This window comes from Notolepis coatsorum (genome assembly GCF_963971535.1).
Source record: "Notolepis coatsorum genome assembly, chromosome: 17".
NCBI classification, from domain to species: domain Eukaryota; kingdom Metazoa; phylum Chordata; class Actinopteri; order Aulopiformes; family Paralepididae; genus Notolepis; species Notolepis coatsorum.
The window spans coordinates 25,322,030-25,337,460 of NC_140181.1; the positions used below are offsets into that span (position 1 = coordinate 25,322,030).

Consider the following 15,431-nt stretch of genomic DNA (forward strand, 5'->3'; position numbering starts at 1 on the left):
GACTATTACTAACGTTATCAAATGTCAATGCGGGAAGACGAGCTAGGTCAGTTAGCTTAGCTTGATAACGTTACCGTGTCTAAAGTTGGTGCTATTTATAATCCAGCAATAATGGCTGCAGACCTGCAAGCAAAGTACAGCAAGTGCCAAAGGATAAGAGTCTGAGGCGGAGTTTCAAAAGAGAATGTTGAATATTTATTTTGCATCAAAAATCACAACATGAACGTTCTATCTGCCACTAGCTTACAGACTGAATAGGGTATATCTGCAGAGCCACGGAGTAGCGAGTGCAACACCGTTTAATGTCCGTGTGGATCATTGGAGTAGGGTATATCTGCAGTGCTGCAGCCCATACTCATTGATTAATGATACTAATACAAATCTATACAATCACCTGTTGTTGAATAAATACCATTACTTTCCAGTTATTACTAAAAACAGTATAACAGTATCTGTAAAAAAAAAAAAAAAAAAAAAAGTATTTATATAATTTTTAATTTTTTTTGTATGCACTGGTATCGGATAATTATCGGTATCGGCCGATACCCAAAGCTTAGGTATCGGATCGGAAAGGGAAAAATGGTATCGGAACATCTCTAATTGTAGCAATCAGAATAATGCCTGATGCCTGGATCTGAAAAGACTGAAGAAATATGGCAGGGGTGGTGTAGACCTTTCATAATCTGTTTGATGTGAAAATATTAGTGCCATATAAATGCTTAAAGCCATGGTTTCTCTCTGGTTGTGATAAATCTATTCCTCCTACAGTATATGTGTTCACCTCACATGAGGGTAATGTTAAGTGACGAGGAGGAGTTTGTCTTCAGTGGCTGTCTTTATTGCGGGTAATGTTAAGTGACGAGGAGGAGTTTGTCTTCAGTGGCTGTCTTTATTGAGGGTAATGTTAACACTTTGAGTGCCAGCAGGGGGAACACAATTTATCTCTTGAATGCCACCTTTTTAGACAGATTTTCCGATATTTCATGATTTTCACGGAGCTATTTCTATATTCTATATTATGGCTATGTGTCTAATACGCCCGTCGCTTATCAATGACTTGCTTGCAGTCAACATGTACAAAACGGATTGTTTTTTCATCAGTACATTTCCGTTTTATACCATTTTGAAAAACGCTCGTTTTTGGAAATTTCCAGAAAATTTAAAAGATTCTGTGATAAAACGCCCTTTAGTGGAATACACAAAACACATTGTCATTTTTCGGCCTATTTATGAATAGTTTTCAAATAAACGCTAGATTATCGATAGTATATGTGTACTTATGCACGCTAGAGAAGCGGGCTGAAAAATCGATTATCTATTTTCTGGTCAGCACGCACACACACACACACATACACAGATAGGGGATACGTTGAGATATATGTGAAAAAAACTCTGATTACCCCAAGACTGGTAAAATAGATTCCTTACCTCACATCAGATGTTCTGCAAAAAGATTATTCCAATTCCTGATCGCCATTCCAAATATCGATCGCGTTTATTGATCCAACGCTGGGTACTCGGAACACATATTCCACGCTGTTCTGAGGGTCGGCAATGAATGCAATCGGCTCGGGTTACATGCCGGGTAAGTAAAATGTGGATTCCGCCCCAGCTCCGCCATTTTTTACCGGATTGAGACGTTCACAGAAAGGTAAAGAAACAATATACGGTGTATTTTATGGCAAAAACGTTGAGGTTTGTTCGACCCGTGAGATATAAACACAATTTTCACATCAATATTTATGAGAAATTATTGTACAACGTTTGTCTGCGGCTGGTGTGAGCTGGGTAGTGTAGTTTTATGAAATGTAGACGTCCATTGAAAGCCCTGGGTCGACTTCATGACGGCTTCATGTCCTCTAAAACATTTTATTTGTATAATTACTCCCCATGATGCCTTGAATTCATGAAGATTTAAAAAAGATTTTAAACGGTAGCAGTTCCTGATGAATTTAAGTTACTGGAGATTTAAGTTTTTTATTTTAAACTATATCAAAACATCCGTTTGCAAACTCTGGATTCTCAGCGTTGCGCACCTGAACATGCGCGTGTATTTGAACTCTGTCCTGTGAATTAAATTGAAATCTAGCCTCCAAGCTCCTTCATTGGCTAGGAGTTCTGCTCCCATTCACCCACTACCCCAATGAAGGAGCTGGGGTTCAAGGCATCACAGGGTGAGTAATTGATAGTGTTTCTGGGCTTGTTGTCAAACGAGTCATATTCTGATGACGGGCAGGTAAACATGGTTGACATTATTTAGTGTTCATGTAACCCGTTATGTGAAATGTTCACTCTGAATGAAACATCCTCCATGTAACCACAGCTACTGTTACAAATACACTGACATGTGTTTAATCTTCTGTGATTCTTCCATAATCCGTAGTACCTGATGATCCAGCAGACGCCGTTTGTGCGCAGGCAGGTCCGCAAGCTGCTCCTGTTCATCTGTGGCTCCAAGGAGAAGTACCGGCAGCTGCGAGACCTGCACACGCTGGACTCTCATGTGCGCGGCATCAAGAAGCTGCTGGAGGAGCAGGGGATCTTCCTGCGGGCGGGCGTGGTCACGGCCACTTCCGGATCCGCCCTCCAGTATGACACGCTGATTAGCCTGGTAAGTGGAATCAAAGTTACTATAATAAGGAAAGATTATGCATCCAAAGCCTTAATGACCACAATCCTGTTACATGAGTTACTGCTGAACCCAGTGAAGCCACAGGGATGTAATGTGAACTAATGCGTCAAACATCCCTCGCTCTCCTCCCTCTGCTTCAGATGGAGCACCTGAAAGCTTGTGCTGAAATTGCCACTCAAAGAACCATCAACTGGCAGAAGTTCTGCATGAAAGATGACTGTAAGTTGACCTACATACTGTACCCCCACCCCTGTCATAGACGCCTAATGTTGAACTGCTTGTTAAAGTGAAATATCTCCTATATCTTTTCTCTTTCTCCTCTCTATCTTCTCTCCATCTCCTCTCTACCGTCTATCTATTTATTCTCTATCTCTATCTTCTCTATCTCATTCATATCTTGTCTCCATTTCCTCTCTACCTCCTCTACCTCTTTCTTTATCTCATTTATATCTCCTCTCTATCTTCTCCATCTCATTTCTTTCTCCTCTCCATCTCCTCTCCAGCCGTGCTGTACTTCCTGCTGCAGGTGAGCTTCCTGGTAGATGAGGGTGTGTCTCCGGTGTTGTTGCAGCTGCTGTCCTGTGCTCTGTGTGGCAGCAAGGTGCTGGCCACCACCTCCTCCTCCTCAGGAGGTGTCCCCGGTAGCGGAGGACAAACGGGAGCCTCCCAGTCTTCCCAGAGCAAGTCCTCCAGCAAGAAGAGCAAGAAGGAGGAGAAGGAGAAGGACAAAGAGGGTGAGCCATTCGCTCGGATCTAAGAAATAACATTTATCTATGTTGAAAATGAAACTCATCTGCGTTTGTTATTATTTAATTTGACTGGTCAGAAAAAATAACGGTGTAATTTTAGTTGACATGATGCAGATTGAAGACACTTACTGTCCATTGCAGTGTAGTACTAAAGAGTCGGCCATGAGTTTATCTGTGCTACTGCTAACGGGAAACATTCTAAATTCATAAATTATTACTTTTATTATAGACAATTATCCCAACGTTTGAAAAGGCTACCTTAGCCAGAGATCTTAAAGGAGGGAATAGTTTGAAATCCCATTCACTACCTCATTGACTCTTCTCATACACAAGGCGACGGTTTCCCGCACTCTAAATGTGATCAAATGGTCTACTGACCTTCAGACACATCTAGAATTGAATGTGGTTGTGTTGATGTGTGAGGTCAGTGATGTGGTTGTGTTGATGTGTGGTCTGAGGTCAGTGATGTTGGTGTGTGAGGTCAGTGATGTGTTGGTGTCTGATCTGAGGTCAGTGATGTGGTTGTGTTGGTGTCTGATCTGAGGTCAGTGATGTGGTTGTGTTGGTGTCTGATCTGAGGTCAGTGATGTGGTTGTGTTGATGTCTGATCTGAAGTCAGTGATGTGGTTGTGTTGGTGTCTGATCTGAGGTCAGTGATGTGGTTGTGTTGGTGTCTGATCTGAGGTCAGTGATGTGGTTGTGTTGGTGTCTGATCTGAGGTCAGTGATGTGGTTGTGTTGGTGTCTGATCTGAGGTCAGTGATGTGGTTGTGTTGTGTAGGTGAGGGTGTCGGCAGCCAGGAGGACCAGCTCTGCTTGGCGCTGGTCAGTCAGCTCAACAGGTTTGCAGACAAGGAGACACTGATCCAGTTCCTGCGCTGCTTCCTGCTGGAATCCAACTCCTCAGCCGTTCGCTGGCAGGCTCACTGCCTGGCTCTGCACATCTACAGGTACTGGTCACACACACACACACACACATGCACACGTGCACGGACGGACGGTGTAGTTTATAGATAGATAGTAGGGGTTGGGGAACTTCGATTCACATAAGAATTACGATTCTATCTTCTACCGATCCAAAATCAATTCGCAAATTCCAAAAATCAATTAAGTTGTTCAGTCTTGTAATTGATTACTTTTATTTTGAAATGTTCTGACTGGAAGTCCAAACCATTCTGCTGCTTGCTTGACACAGGTGAGTATCCAGGCTTATTTACCTGAGGGGCTGGAGGTGGAACTATAACTATGAGGAGAAGTAGCTAGCTAAATGAAACAACCTCGCTGAATGATCTTTGGATAAGATCACTTTGGATCTTATCTCCCGGAGAAGAATGAGCTCAACCGACGGTGAAGTATTTTAAGAATAGCCAACTACAAACATGAGGACTCACATTGGGCCTCATTCAACAATACTGTCATTATTTTTCTTATATTCTTGCTTACCTGTCTGTTAAGAGAACAATAAGAAAACCCACCGCCACATTCATCAAGCCGTTCTTAACGTCGAAATCTGTGCTTACCCAGGAGTTTGCATGATGAATCCCACTCATTCTTAAACTCAAAAGCGTGTACGCGATAAATTAATTTGCATACAGACACGACCACCATCTCCTTATAAGGCGCATGAGGCGTGTGTAAAACAGCCGAGTTTCAGCATCTGAACCCTGTCTGATATATTCAACAGGAAGCGAATTGTGACACACACACGTCTCACGACTTGCGACTCAGTGCATGTGTGTGTGGTCCTGTGGGTCGCTCATCGCATGTGTGTGTGTGTGTTAATCTGATGACAAATAAAGACTTGTACTTGTACGTATACGTACTGTATAGTGCGAAATAAATCGTTCCAGCAAAGTAGGCTTTGTCAATACTGAACGACTGGCTGCGTGCTTGTCAAGAACCAATCGCGGCGTGCAGTATACTGATATATATATGCCGCTGATCCATATGCTCTCTCCTTTCAGGGAGAGTTGACAGGTGACAGACCCGGTATTTCCAAACCAAATACCGGATCTGTCACCTGTCCTCTCTCTCTGAAATGTTTGTGGCTAAAACTCAGTGTGCTCAGAACTTTAGGTGTGGAGCAGAGTTTTGATTGATTGAAAATTGTATTAACAGATTGCAGAATGGGTACAATACAGTACAGCTCAATACACACAATTGTTAAGGGGATGCAGACCTGAGAGAGACTTTCGTCTTGTTTACATCAGGGTCCCCCATTTTCAATTCATCATAACATATATGACATACATGACATACAGATAGACAGTACTGCTACATCTATACAGAGAAGAGAAGAGAGGAGAGGTTGTAAATATGCGTTATATGCGTACGGCCTGGGCAGCCAGCATCTAACTGTTCTAACAGCAATACCGTATAATCCATTTCAGAAGCAGAACGCACGCAATAAGTTATAATAATAATAATAATAATTATTGAAAAGTTCTGGGTTTATAAAGTCGTATTTGGGGGCAATTGACCAATGGTTTGCTTTCAACCCATGAACTCCTTCCTCTCTCACCATTTTATATATTTTTTTATTTTATCTACTAATACTGTATTGTATTGTTTGTTTTGTAAAGTGTCTTTGAGCATTAGGAAAAGCGCTATATAAATCTTATGTATTATTATTATGAATGGTAGGCTTTTTTAAATGTTTCTCATCTGGGTAAGAGTTTCTTATCTGGGTAAGAGTGCTCTCGACCACTCTTTTTTGGTCTTGCCTGAGAGAAAGGCAACAATAAGAAAACATTGCTGAATCCCAGGTAAGAACAAAATAAGAGGAAATGCTAGTTAAGAACGAAATCTGTTCTTATATCGCTTCATGCATGAGGCCCATTGTATACGAGGTCTCTCTGAGACCAAGGACGTGGGACAACAACCTCCAGCAGCAAACAGTGTGGTAATCAGCACACCCTGCCCTAGGGGTGGACGGTATGGTCTAAAATGTATATCACGGTATAATTTGAAGCATAGACGGTAACGGTATATATCACGGTATCAGTGTTTCCGTTAGAATATTTTTTTTTGCCTGATAGGCAGGCTATATAAAGAATGACGTCCTCAAGGCATGTAGATTTATAATATTTTAACTTAAAACTAGGCTACTTTTGCATATAAAGTCATTATATTCCAAATAAGTCCCGAGTCCGTGCTGCTCCCATTGCAAACAGCGGGGCTGGATGCTGGATTTTGCTAGAAGCATATGTAGCTGCAGAGCCAGCGGGCGCTTTCAGGTCTGGTCACAGCTTTCAGCCATTGGGTGGGGGGGCGCTGTTGAGCGGGCCTGTGACCAGACCTGAAAGCGCCGCTGGCTCTGCGGCTCTGCAGCTGCATGCTATTCGCAAATCCACTGCTGCAGCCGTCCTCCCGCTGCAGCCGTTGTTATCATAACACTACACGCATATCATAATGTTTACAGCAAACTGTAGTTGATCACCAGGTATGTTTTATTAACGTAGAATAATTCATATAAGAAAAACGATAGGGTCATCTCTTACCTTTCTCCACTGGTTAAAAATGCCAGGAACTGAAATTGAAACTTGCTGTGCGCCGCGGTGATGTGTTTATTATGAAATGACAATTGCGTGTTGACACGCCCACTGCGCGAATCCTCCTAAATAACTTTTTCCAGTTTGCACATATCTATTATCTATGACTAATTCTATCTATTTTTAGGGGCAAATGCGATTGAAATAGTTGCGCTGTGGTTACATGACGTCATTGCTATTTTAGAGCTGCTCTACCGGTTACACGGTATAGTAAAAATCCATACCGTAGAGCAAATTAATACCGTTTATACCGTTTATACCGTATACCGTTTATACCGTCCACCCCTACCCTGCACCACTTAATAAACCTCCAGCCATGAATGAGCCCAGGCATGGAATGCGAGAGGCCTAGTGGGCCACTTTTGGTAAGCAGAACTGGCGCTGCGGGATGAACCGAACGCCTCAGCTGTCAAGACTTCTGAATCAAAACTCTACCGGTACTTAGCCCACTCCACCTCACTGTATACCTGTGTATATAGCCATAGCTTATGTAGACTTTATTTTAATGATTATTTTTTATTCTCACCATTGCACATTGTGCTAACCATTGCACTTTACTGTACAGTTTTAATTACGTGTGTCTTATATTGCAACTGACTGTTTGTCACATCCTGGTTGGACGTACACAATCTCGTTGCACTGTCTTGTACTGTGTAATGGCAATAAATCTAATCTAATCATCCCATCAGCTTTTTAAAAAATATTATTAAAATGTATTATTAAATGATATTCGAGATCCGGTTGGCTTCTCCGCCCTGTGGGTGGCACCATGCTGGCTGGCTCACCCTGAGGGTAATGCAGCCTGAGGCTGTTGAAGCCCATGTAGCCCATGAAGGCCTGACACGCCCCACCTGTGGTCGTCAACCTAGGTACGTGTGGCAACCCGTGGTTGTGGCCGTGGATCCGGGTACAACAGCTCAGGGGCACGACTAGAGATTCACTAGTTCCCAGTAAATATCAAATGGCAATTTTATTCATTTAGCCCATCCCTGCCACCAACCAAGCAACCCAACCCACCTTACAATTAGGGCTGAGCGATTAATTGAGTATACATTTCAATTAGGAAAACTCTCTCTCTCTCCCTCTCTCTCTCTCTCTCTCTCTCTCTCTCTCTCTCTCTCTCTCTCTCGCTCTCGCTCTCGCTCTCGCTCTCGCTCTCGCTCTCGCTCTCGCTCTCGCTCTCGCTCTTTCTCTCCCTCTCTCTCGCTCGCTCGCTCTCGCTCTCTCTCCTTGTCTCTGCCTTGCTCTCTCTCCTCTCTATCTCCGCCCTCTCTCCGCTCTCTCTCCTCTCTCTCTCTCTCTCTCTCTCTCTCTCTCTCTCTCTAGGAACTCCAATAAGTCCCAGCAGGAGCTGTTACTGGACCTGACCTGGGCCATCTGGCCCGAGCTGCCAGCCTATGGCCGTAAAGCTGCCCAGTTTGTGGACCTGCTGGGATACTTCTCTCTGAAGACGCCACAGACGGAGAAAAAGGTTTGTTGTCTCAGCTTAAAGATATGCATTTCTTAAAGATCCCTTCCACACGTTTTTAACACTTTACAAACAGTGTATATTGAGTAACATATTTGTTTGGTTTGTTTTTTTCCACCAGAAATGTTGAATAATGAAAATGTAAAATGTCTTCATCCCTACATCTCTCCCCACCCTAACCTTAACCCTCCCCACAACACCTGGAATCTGTTCGCATAGCTCCTTCAATAGTGAGGAAATGCAACTTCAAACAACCCCGAAACTGTCTTATTTACACATCCTATCTTGTGTAAAGGAAGTACAATACCAAGACTAGAGGTTGCTTTATTGACAGCATTACAGATTTGACCTTTCAGCTAAAAGGGAGTTGTCATGTCAATCAAGAGTGATCTGGCCAATAATAATAATTTATTCCAATTTCCTTCTTTTTTCTTCTTCTAGCTAAAGGAGTATTCCCAGAAAGCTGTGGAAATCCTGAGGACACAGAACCACATTCTGACCAACCATCCTAACTCCAACATATACAAGTAGGCCTACACACACACACACACACACACACACACACACTCCATCCCAACATCTACAAGTAGGCCTTACTTACTCCTAGAGGGATGGAAAAGTACTTGTTGGAATCCGTGACTAAAGACTATGTTGTGTCGTCTCACAGCACTTTGTCAGGCCTGGTGGAGTTTGACGGGTTCTTCCTGGAGAGTGACCCCTGCTTGGTTTGTAATAACCCGGAAGTCCCCTTCTCCGTAAGTGACTGTTGATCCTAAGCATAGAACAGCTAATAGATTCCACCTTTCATTTTATTTTACTTACTCGGAAGCATTTTATAAACCTAAAAAAGTTGCCCCAAAGTTGTTGAAATGGTTCAACTTGTTGTCATGTTTCTTTTCCTATGCTGAGCGAGTTATCTCCTGAACAATAGTGTGCACCTCTCTGGACTAGATGTGAAGAGGTCCTTCAGCATGAATGTCTTAAGTCCATATCAATGAATGTTCTCCTGAATAATGTGAAACTCTCCAGAACATCAAGCTGTCGTCGATCAAGGTGGACACGCGCTATACCACCACGCAGCAGGTGGTGAAGCTCATCGGCAGTCACACCATCAGCAAGGTGACGGTGAAGATCGGAGACCTGAAGCGGACCAAGATGGTGCGCACCATCAACCTCTACTACAACAACAGGACCGTACAGGCCATCGTGGAGCTGAAGAACAAGTCAGTGGTCTCTCTCTGTTCACTTTTCTCTCTCTTTTCTCTGTATTCTGTCTGTCTCTCCTTTCTCTATTCTCACTTTTTTTTGTATTCTCTTTTCTCTGTATTCACTCTTTTCTCTGCATTCGCTATTTTCTCTGTATTCTCTTTATTTTGCTCTCAAAGTGCACCAGATTGATGCATTTAACTTTAAAATGTAAAAAAAAAAATAATATCCGGGGGTCTCCCCCGGAACCCCCTAGAGGCGCTGCTGAAATTTTTTCAGGAGAAACTCTGATACATCAATACATGAACCATTTCCTACAACCTCCTGTGTGTGTTGCCCGCAGTCAGTGACCGAGCCACTCCGTCACACCTTATATCTGTGACACCAATATCAGCCAAATGGTCAGACTTTAGTTTAGATGTATACGGTGTGTTAAAACATTGTTTTATTACACAGGATTAACACCGGAAGCCTTTGTGTTGATGAATATATCAAATGTATTTACGGTGTGATTGCTCTCTCGGTCTTGCACCCCAGGCCTGCTCGCTGGCACAAAGCCAAGAAGGTCCAGCTGACCCCGGGCCAGACGGAGGTGAAGATTGACCTCTCCCGCTCCCCATCGTGGCGTCCAACCTGATGATCGAGTTCTCTGACTTCTACGAGAACTACCAGGCGTCCACAGAGACCCTCCAGTGCCCGCGCTGTAGCGCCTCGGTGCCGGCCAACCCGGGCGTGTGTGGGAACTGTGGCGAGAACGTCTACCAGTGCCACAAGTGCAGGTTAGCATTTGTTAGCGGTGCTAGTGCAAGTCAATGGGGTATGATATGAGTGGAAATGTATGGAATGGCCTTACAAGCCATTTCTAAGAGTAATGGTTTCATTGTCCCATTGAATTATTAGCAAATCCTAACGAAGCTGGTCATAAAACCTTTTTTACTTTTTTTTTTACGGGGACTTATACGGTCTTCTTGTTTCCCGGGGCCTTTTTTAGCAGGAAGTGTGTCGTGGGGTCTACCTTTAGGGCTTCCTCATGTTGTGGAGCTGTTTCCCAAAAGGATACCTTTTAAAAAGGTGGTCGTAGGGCTTGTGTCCATAGCGGACGTTTTTTTTCAAGGCGGACCGCTTTGAAAAAAAGGAAAAAAAAGCTCAGAGCGTTTTCCTGGGTCTCACGACTGCCGCGGCTCCGCCCCTTCCTCGATGTTGATTACCTTGATGAGCGCGCTCCTTTCCAAAAGTTTAACTAGTTTCAACTTTATGCGCTGGGAGCGCTCCGCCCAAAAACGCTGCCGCCGAGAGCTCATAAACGCGAGGCGCAGCGCTGGGAAGAGGAGCGCGCCTGTTGCGCCTGTAGCATAGAAATGAATGACAGGAAGGAGCTGACAAACGTCCGCTATGGACACAAGCCCTTAGGCACTCTCTAAACACTCATCCTGGCCTTTATGTTACGAATCTTGGGGTAATCAGATGTTCCTATCACTGCCATCGGAGCGTGTGTGTGTGTGTGAGGTTCGCGCCGACCAAAGTACGGAGAAGCGATTTGTCAGACCCCGCTTCTCTTCGTACATGAGGACACATATACTATCGATAATCTAGCGTTTACTTGAAAACTATTCATAAATCAGCAGAAAAATTACAACGTGTTTTGTGTATTCCACTAAAGGGCTATTATCGTGTCTTTCTCTGGAATTACTAGAAATCTCAAACTATACTCTTATTCAAAACGGTATAAAACGGAAATGTACTGATGAAAAAACTATCCGTTTCTTACATGTTGACTGGAAGCAATCATTGACGATCACTGTGTTATTTAGATCTATTGCTATTATATTTGATATGTTTTATGCACTCGCAAATAAGTCCTATTCTCCATTGGATATAGCGTTGGCACGGAAGGGCCATCAGCAGAGGGCGCTGTTGGCCCGGAATGGGTTAAGAGGTTAAGGGAGAGTCTGGGAAACACTTGGAAGAAATAGTTCCTTTTGGAAAGGCATTCCTTTCGAGCCTTCATAGAACGTTAAGCTACATCGAAACTTGGAAACACTGCCCTGAACCTTGTTTCATTTGGTGATGTTTGTTTTGTCACAAAGTGAGATATGTTGACTGTCCTGTATCTTAGGTCCATCAATTACGACGAGAAAGACCCGTTTCTATGTAACGCTTGTGGCTTCTGCAAGTACGCCCGCTTTGACTTCATGCTGTACGCCAAGCCCTGCTGCGCCGTGGATCCCATCGAGAACGAGGAGGACAGGAAAAAGGTATGTTGGTGATTGATCGAGAAAGTAAACGGGTAAAGCTATGTTGGTGATTCATAGAGAAAGTAAACGGGTAAAGGTATGTCGGTGATTGATAGAGAAAGTAAACTTGTGTTGTTTGTGTGCAGGCGGTGACCAACATCAACACTTTGCTGGACAAAGCAGACAGGGTTTACCACCAGCTGATGGGTCACAGGCCACAGCTGGAGAGCCTGCTGTCCAAGGTGAACGAGGCAGCACCAGAGAAACCACAGGTCAGTCACAACAACGCCCTCTGGATGAGTTAAAGCTCCCCTCCACTCAAAAACCTTAATTTAAAGGGGACATGTACTATAAATGTCATTTTTCAGTCTCTAGCATTGTATTATAGTAATAGGAGTTAGTATCAATCAGGCCATGTGAGCGGCGCGCAGCGGAGCGCGGAGCAGGCGGTTTTGACGTGAGCGAGGAGTGGGTTTTAAAATGAGTCGGCGCGACGTCCGGAGCGAGAGTTCTCCTCCGCTCCAATCCACTCCAGGCCGCTCACAGTGGTTTAACACTGTTGATGTAAATATATACATGCAGTACAATGCCAAAGCAACAGATGGCGATGTACAAACATGAAGGCCATTTTCAACCAATGAGAAGGGTGAACCTGTGATATCCTGTTCAGGCTTTGTCACTCACTCCTGTTAGAAAAAGTATCGACGCCATTGTTGTTGTCGTTAGCTTACATGCTAACGTTAATGGCAGCGACCATAGCATTGTGGCTCGGCTAGCCTATCATCGCTTAATAGAGCTAGTGAATGGATAAACAACGTTATTTAACATTGCAGAATGGGTACAATTACAACGCGGCTCAATACAAACAATTGTTAAGGGGCCCAGGGGGTGTAGACTGTTGTAGTTTGAGCTAATTTACACCATGCTCCAAAAAAAAAAAAAAAAAAAAAAAAAATCTGCCGAGCGATCTGGAGCGGGGAGCGCTCGATTCAAGGTGAGCGGGGAGCGAGCGGAGAGCGACTTGGGGGCGGGGTCAACATGAGCGATTAGCGGAGCGGACCAAGCTTTAAAGAGCGAAGAGCGGATTTCTCGGCCGCGCCGATCCGCTCACGTGGCCTGGTATCAATGTGTTTGTGTCTAAATACCATATTGGCGGATTGCTCTGATTCAGCTCAGATAATTTCCTGCTCCAGTAAATTAGTCCATCCTGATTTGAAGGCCTGAGTCACGTCATTCAGGCTCTGGGTAGAAGACAGTGATGTGATTGGCTCTGTGGTTGTAGCTAATGCCCGCCCACAATCTACCTAGACGATACACGCAGACTAGACAGCGAGTGGAAAACCACTTCCTCATACTGCGAGGCAGTGAAACCCGACACCTCTGCATACTCTGGAGGGAGAGAGAGAGATAGAGAGGGAGAGACAGAGAGAGAGAGAGGGAGGGAGCACCTTGGGGGGGGGGGGGGCCTGCCGCGCCACACGGGAGAGGGGAGGAGCCCCCCCACAAGCTGCCGCAGGGAGAGAAAAAACGAAAGGAAGAGACTGTGTCTTTTTTTTTTTTTCTCTCTCTCTCTCTCTCTCTCTCTCTCTCTCTCTCTCTCTCACCCCCCCCCTCTCTCTCTCTCTCTCTCACCCCCCCCTCTCTCTCTCTCTCTCTCTCTCTCTCTCTCTCTCTCTCTCTCTCTCTCTCTATCTCTCTCTGTCTACCAGTCGCAGACTGTGTGGACTGACTGTCACTCAAAGTGCTTATGGGCGGAGCCAGGCCATAACAGCCTGAAATCTTGAAGCTGGAAAATGATGGTTTTGAGTACTTGATTAGAAATATAAAACAATGCATTTTTTTTGGAAAAAAAACCTTACAGATGTCTTCAATAGACTAACAGGAATTGTGTAAAGTTGCCCAAATAGTGCTAGGAATAGCAGTACATGTCCCCTTTAACATTTAATAGTTAACTCCTCTTGAAGGCATGCCTTTGACTATACAGGTTGCTGTTTGCTTGTCATCAGAGCACCTTTTCCACATTCCTCCCCTGGAGAGGGAGTAGGGATGGGCATTTTTAAGAAGAATCCCGATCGATTGATCGCATGCTATATTCGATTGATCGTGTATTACTCAAAAAGGAAACCTTTTTCCTTGTTTAAGGAAACCAACAAACCGTTATAATCTTACACATACATGTGAAACAAATATGTAAAAAAGAAAATGTAATTTCTTTCCCCCATAAAAGTTATTAATAATTTAAGATTGATTTTTCTCATAGCCCATCCCTAAGAGGGAGAGCTTCTTTGTACTTCCCTGAAATCTAAGTTGCATGTGTGATGTCACTAATAGGTCGAACCAATCATGGGCCAATATGTGGTAACTTGACACCTTTAGCTTCAATAGTTTGAAGCTTCATTCATAACGTTGACATTCTAACTCTAAATCAACATTCGAATATTGTTTTTGTATGTGTATTCATTCTGTTTAAACCAATGGGGTTTTTCTTCACAGTTGCAGATAAAGATTAGGCTACACTAATATTATACTATTATACTATTATAGTATATGACTCGTCATAAACATTTAAATAAAACATTTATCATAAATGATGTAGCCTATCTGCATCCGCTTGGCGCTCCATCAAGACGTCACCATCACTTTCGTACCAACCGTGCCCTTATTGGATTATTTATGTTGACAAAACTGACTAGTTATATTCATTAAAGAAAGTTGATTTAAAAAAGAAAATACTACCGGTAATTTAATCAGATTAATCACTTTATTCAAATTGAGGATTTTGTTTGAGGATATATTTTTTTAAACTCTGGCGTGTGTTTACTGTGTGACTAGTATGACTCTGGCGTGTGTTTATTGTGACTAGGATGTCTCTGGTGTGACTGCCTTGTGTTTACTGTGTGACTAGTATGACTGCCTTGTGTTTACTGTGTGACTAGTATGACTCTGGCGTGTGTTTATTGTGACTAGGATGTCTCTGGTGTGACTGCCTTGTGTTTACTGTGTGACTAGTATGACTGCCTTGTGTTTACTGTGTGACTAGTATGACTCTGGCGTGTGTTTACTGTGTGACTAGTATGACTGGCGTGTGTTTATTGTGACTAGGATCAGATGTCTGTGACTGACTACTAGTATGACTGGCGTGTGTTTATTGTGACTAGGATCAGATGTCTGTGACTGACTACTAGTATGACTGGCGTGTGTTTACTGTGTGACTAGTATGACTGGTGTGTGTTTATTGTGACTAGGATGTCTGGCGTGTGTTTACTGTGTGACTGACTACTAGTATGACTGGCGTGTGTTTACTGTGTGACTGACTACTAGGATGACTGGTGTGTGTTTACTGTGTGACTAGGATGACTGGCGTGTCTTTACTGTGTGACTAGGATGACTGGCGTGTGTTTACTGTGTGACTAGGATGACTGGCGTGTGTTTACTGTGTGACTAGGATGACTGGCGTGTTTTTACTGTGTGACTAGGATGACTGGCGTGTGTTTACTGTGTGACTAGGATGACTCTGGCGTGTCTTTACTGTGTGACTAGGATGACTGGCGTGTGTTTACTGTGTGACTAGGATGACTCTGGCGTGTTTTTA

General features: G+C 43.7%; 1 protein-coding gene across 1 annotated transcript in view; it reads left to right on the forward strand.

Annotated features, from left to right (window-relative positions):
- ubr4 (ubiquitin protein ligase E3 component n-recognin 4) overlaps positions 1-15,431 on the forward strand; it is a gene marked incomplete at its 5' end in the record, with an annotated part of 168,808 nt that overhangs the window by 104,117 nt on the left and 49,260 nt on the right. Inside the window, 12 exon segments of the mRNA XM_084333706.1 lie at positions 2,384-2,611; positions 2,773-2,851; positions 3,136-3,366; positions 4,162-4,330; positions 8,258-8,402; positions 8,841-8,926; positions 9,067-9,154; positions 9,429-9,622; positions 10,143-10,209; positions 10,212-10,384; positions 11,722-11,860; positions 11,986-12,111. Coding sequence (XP_084189832.1) covers positions 2,384-2,611; positions 2,773-2,851; positions 3,136-3,366; positions 4,162-4,330; positions 8,258-8,402; positions 8,841-8,926; positions 9,067-9,154; positions 9,429-9,622; positions 10,143-10,209; positions 10,212-10,384; positions 11,722-11,860; positions 11,986-12,111 — 1,725 coding nt within the window.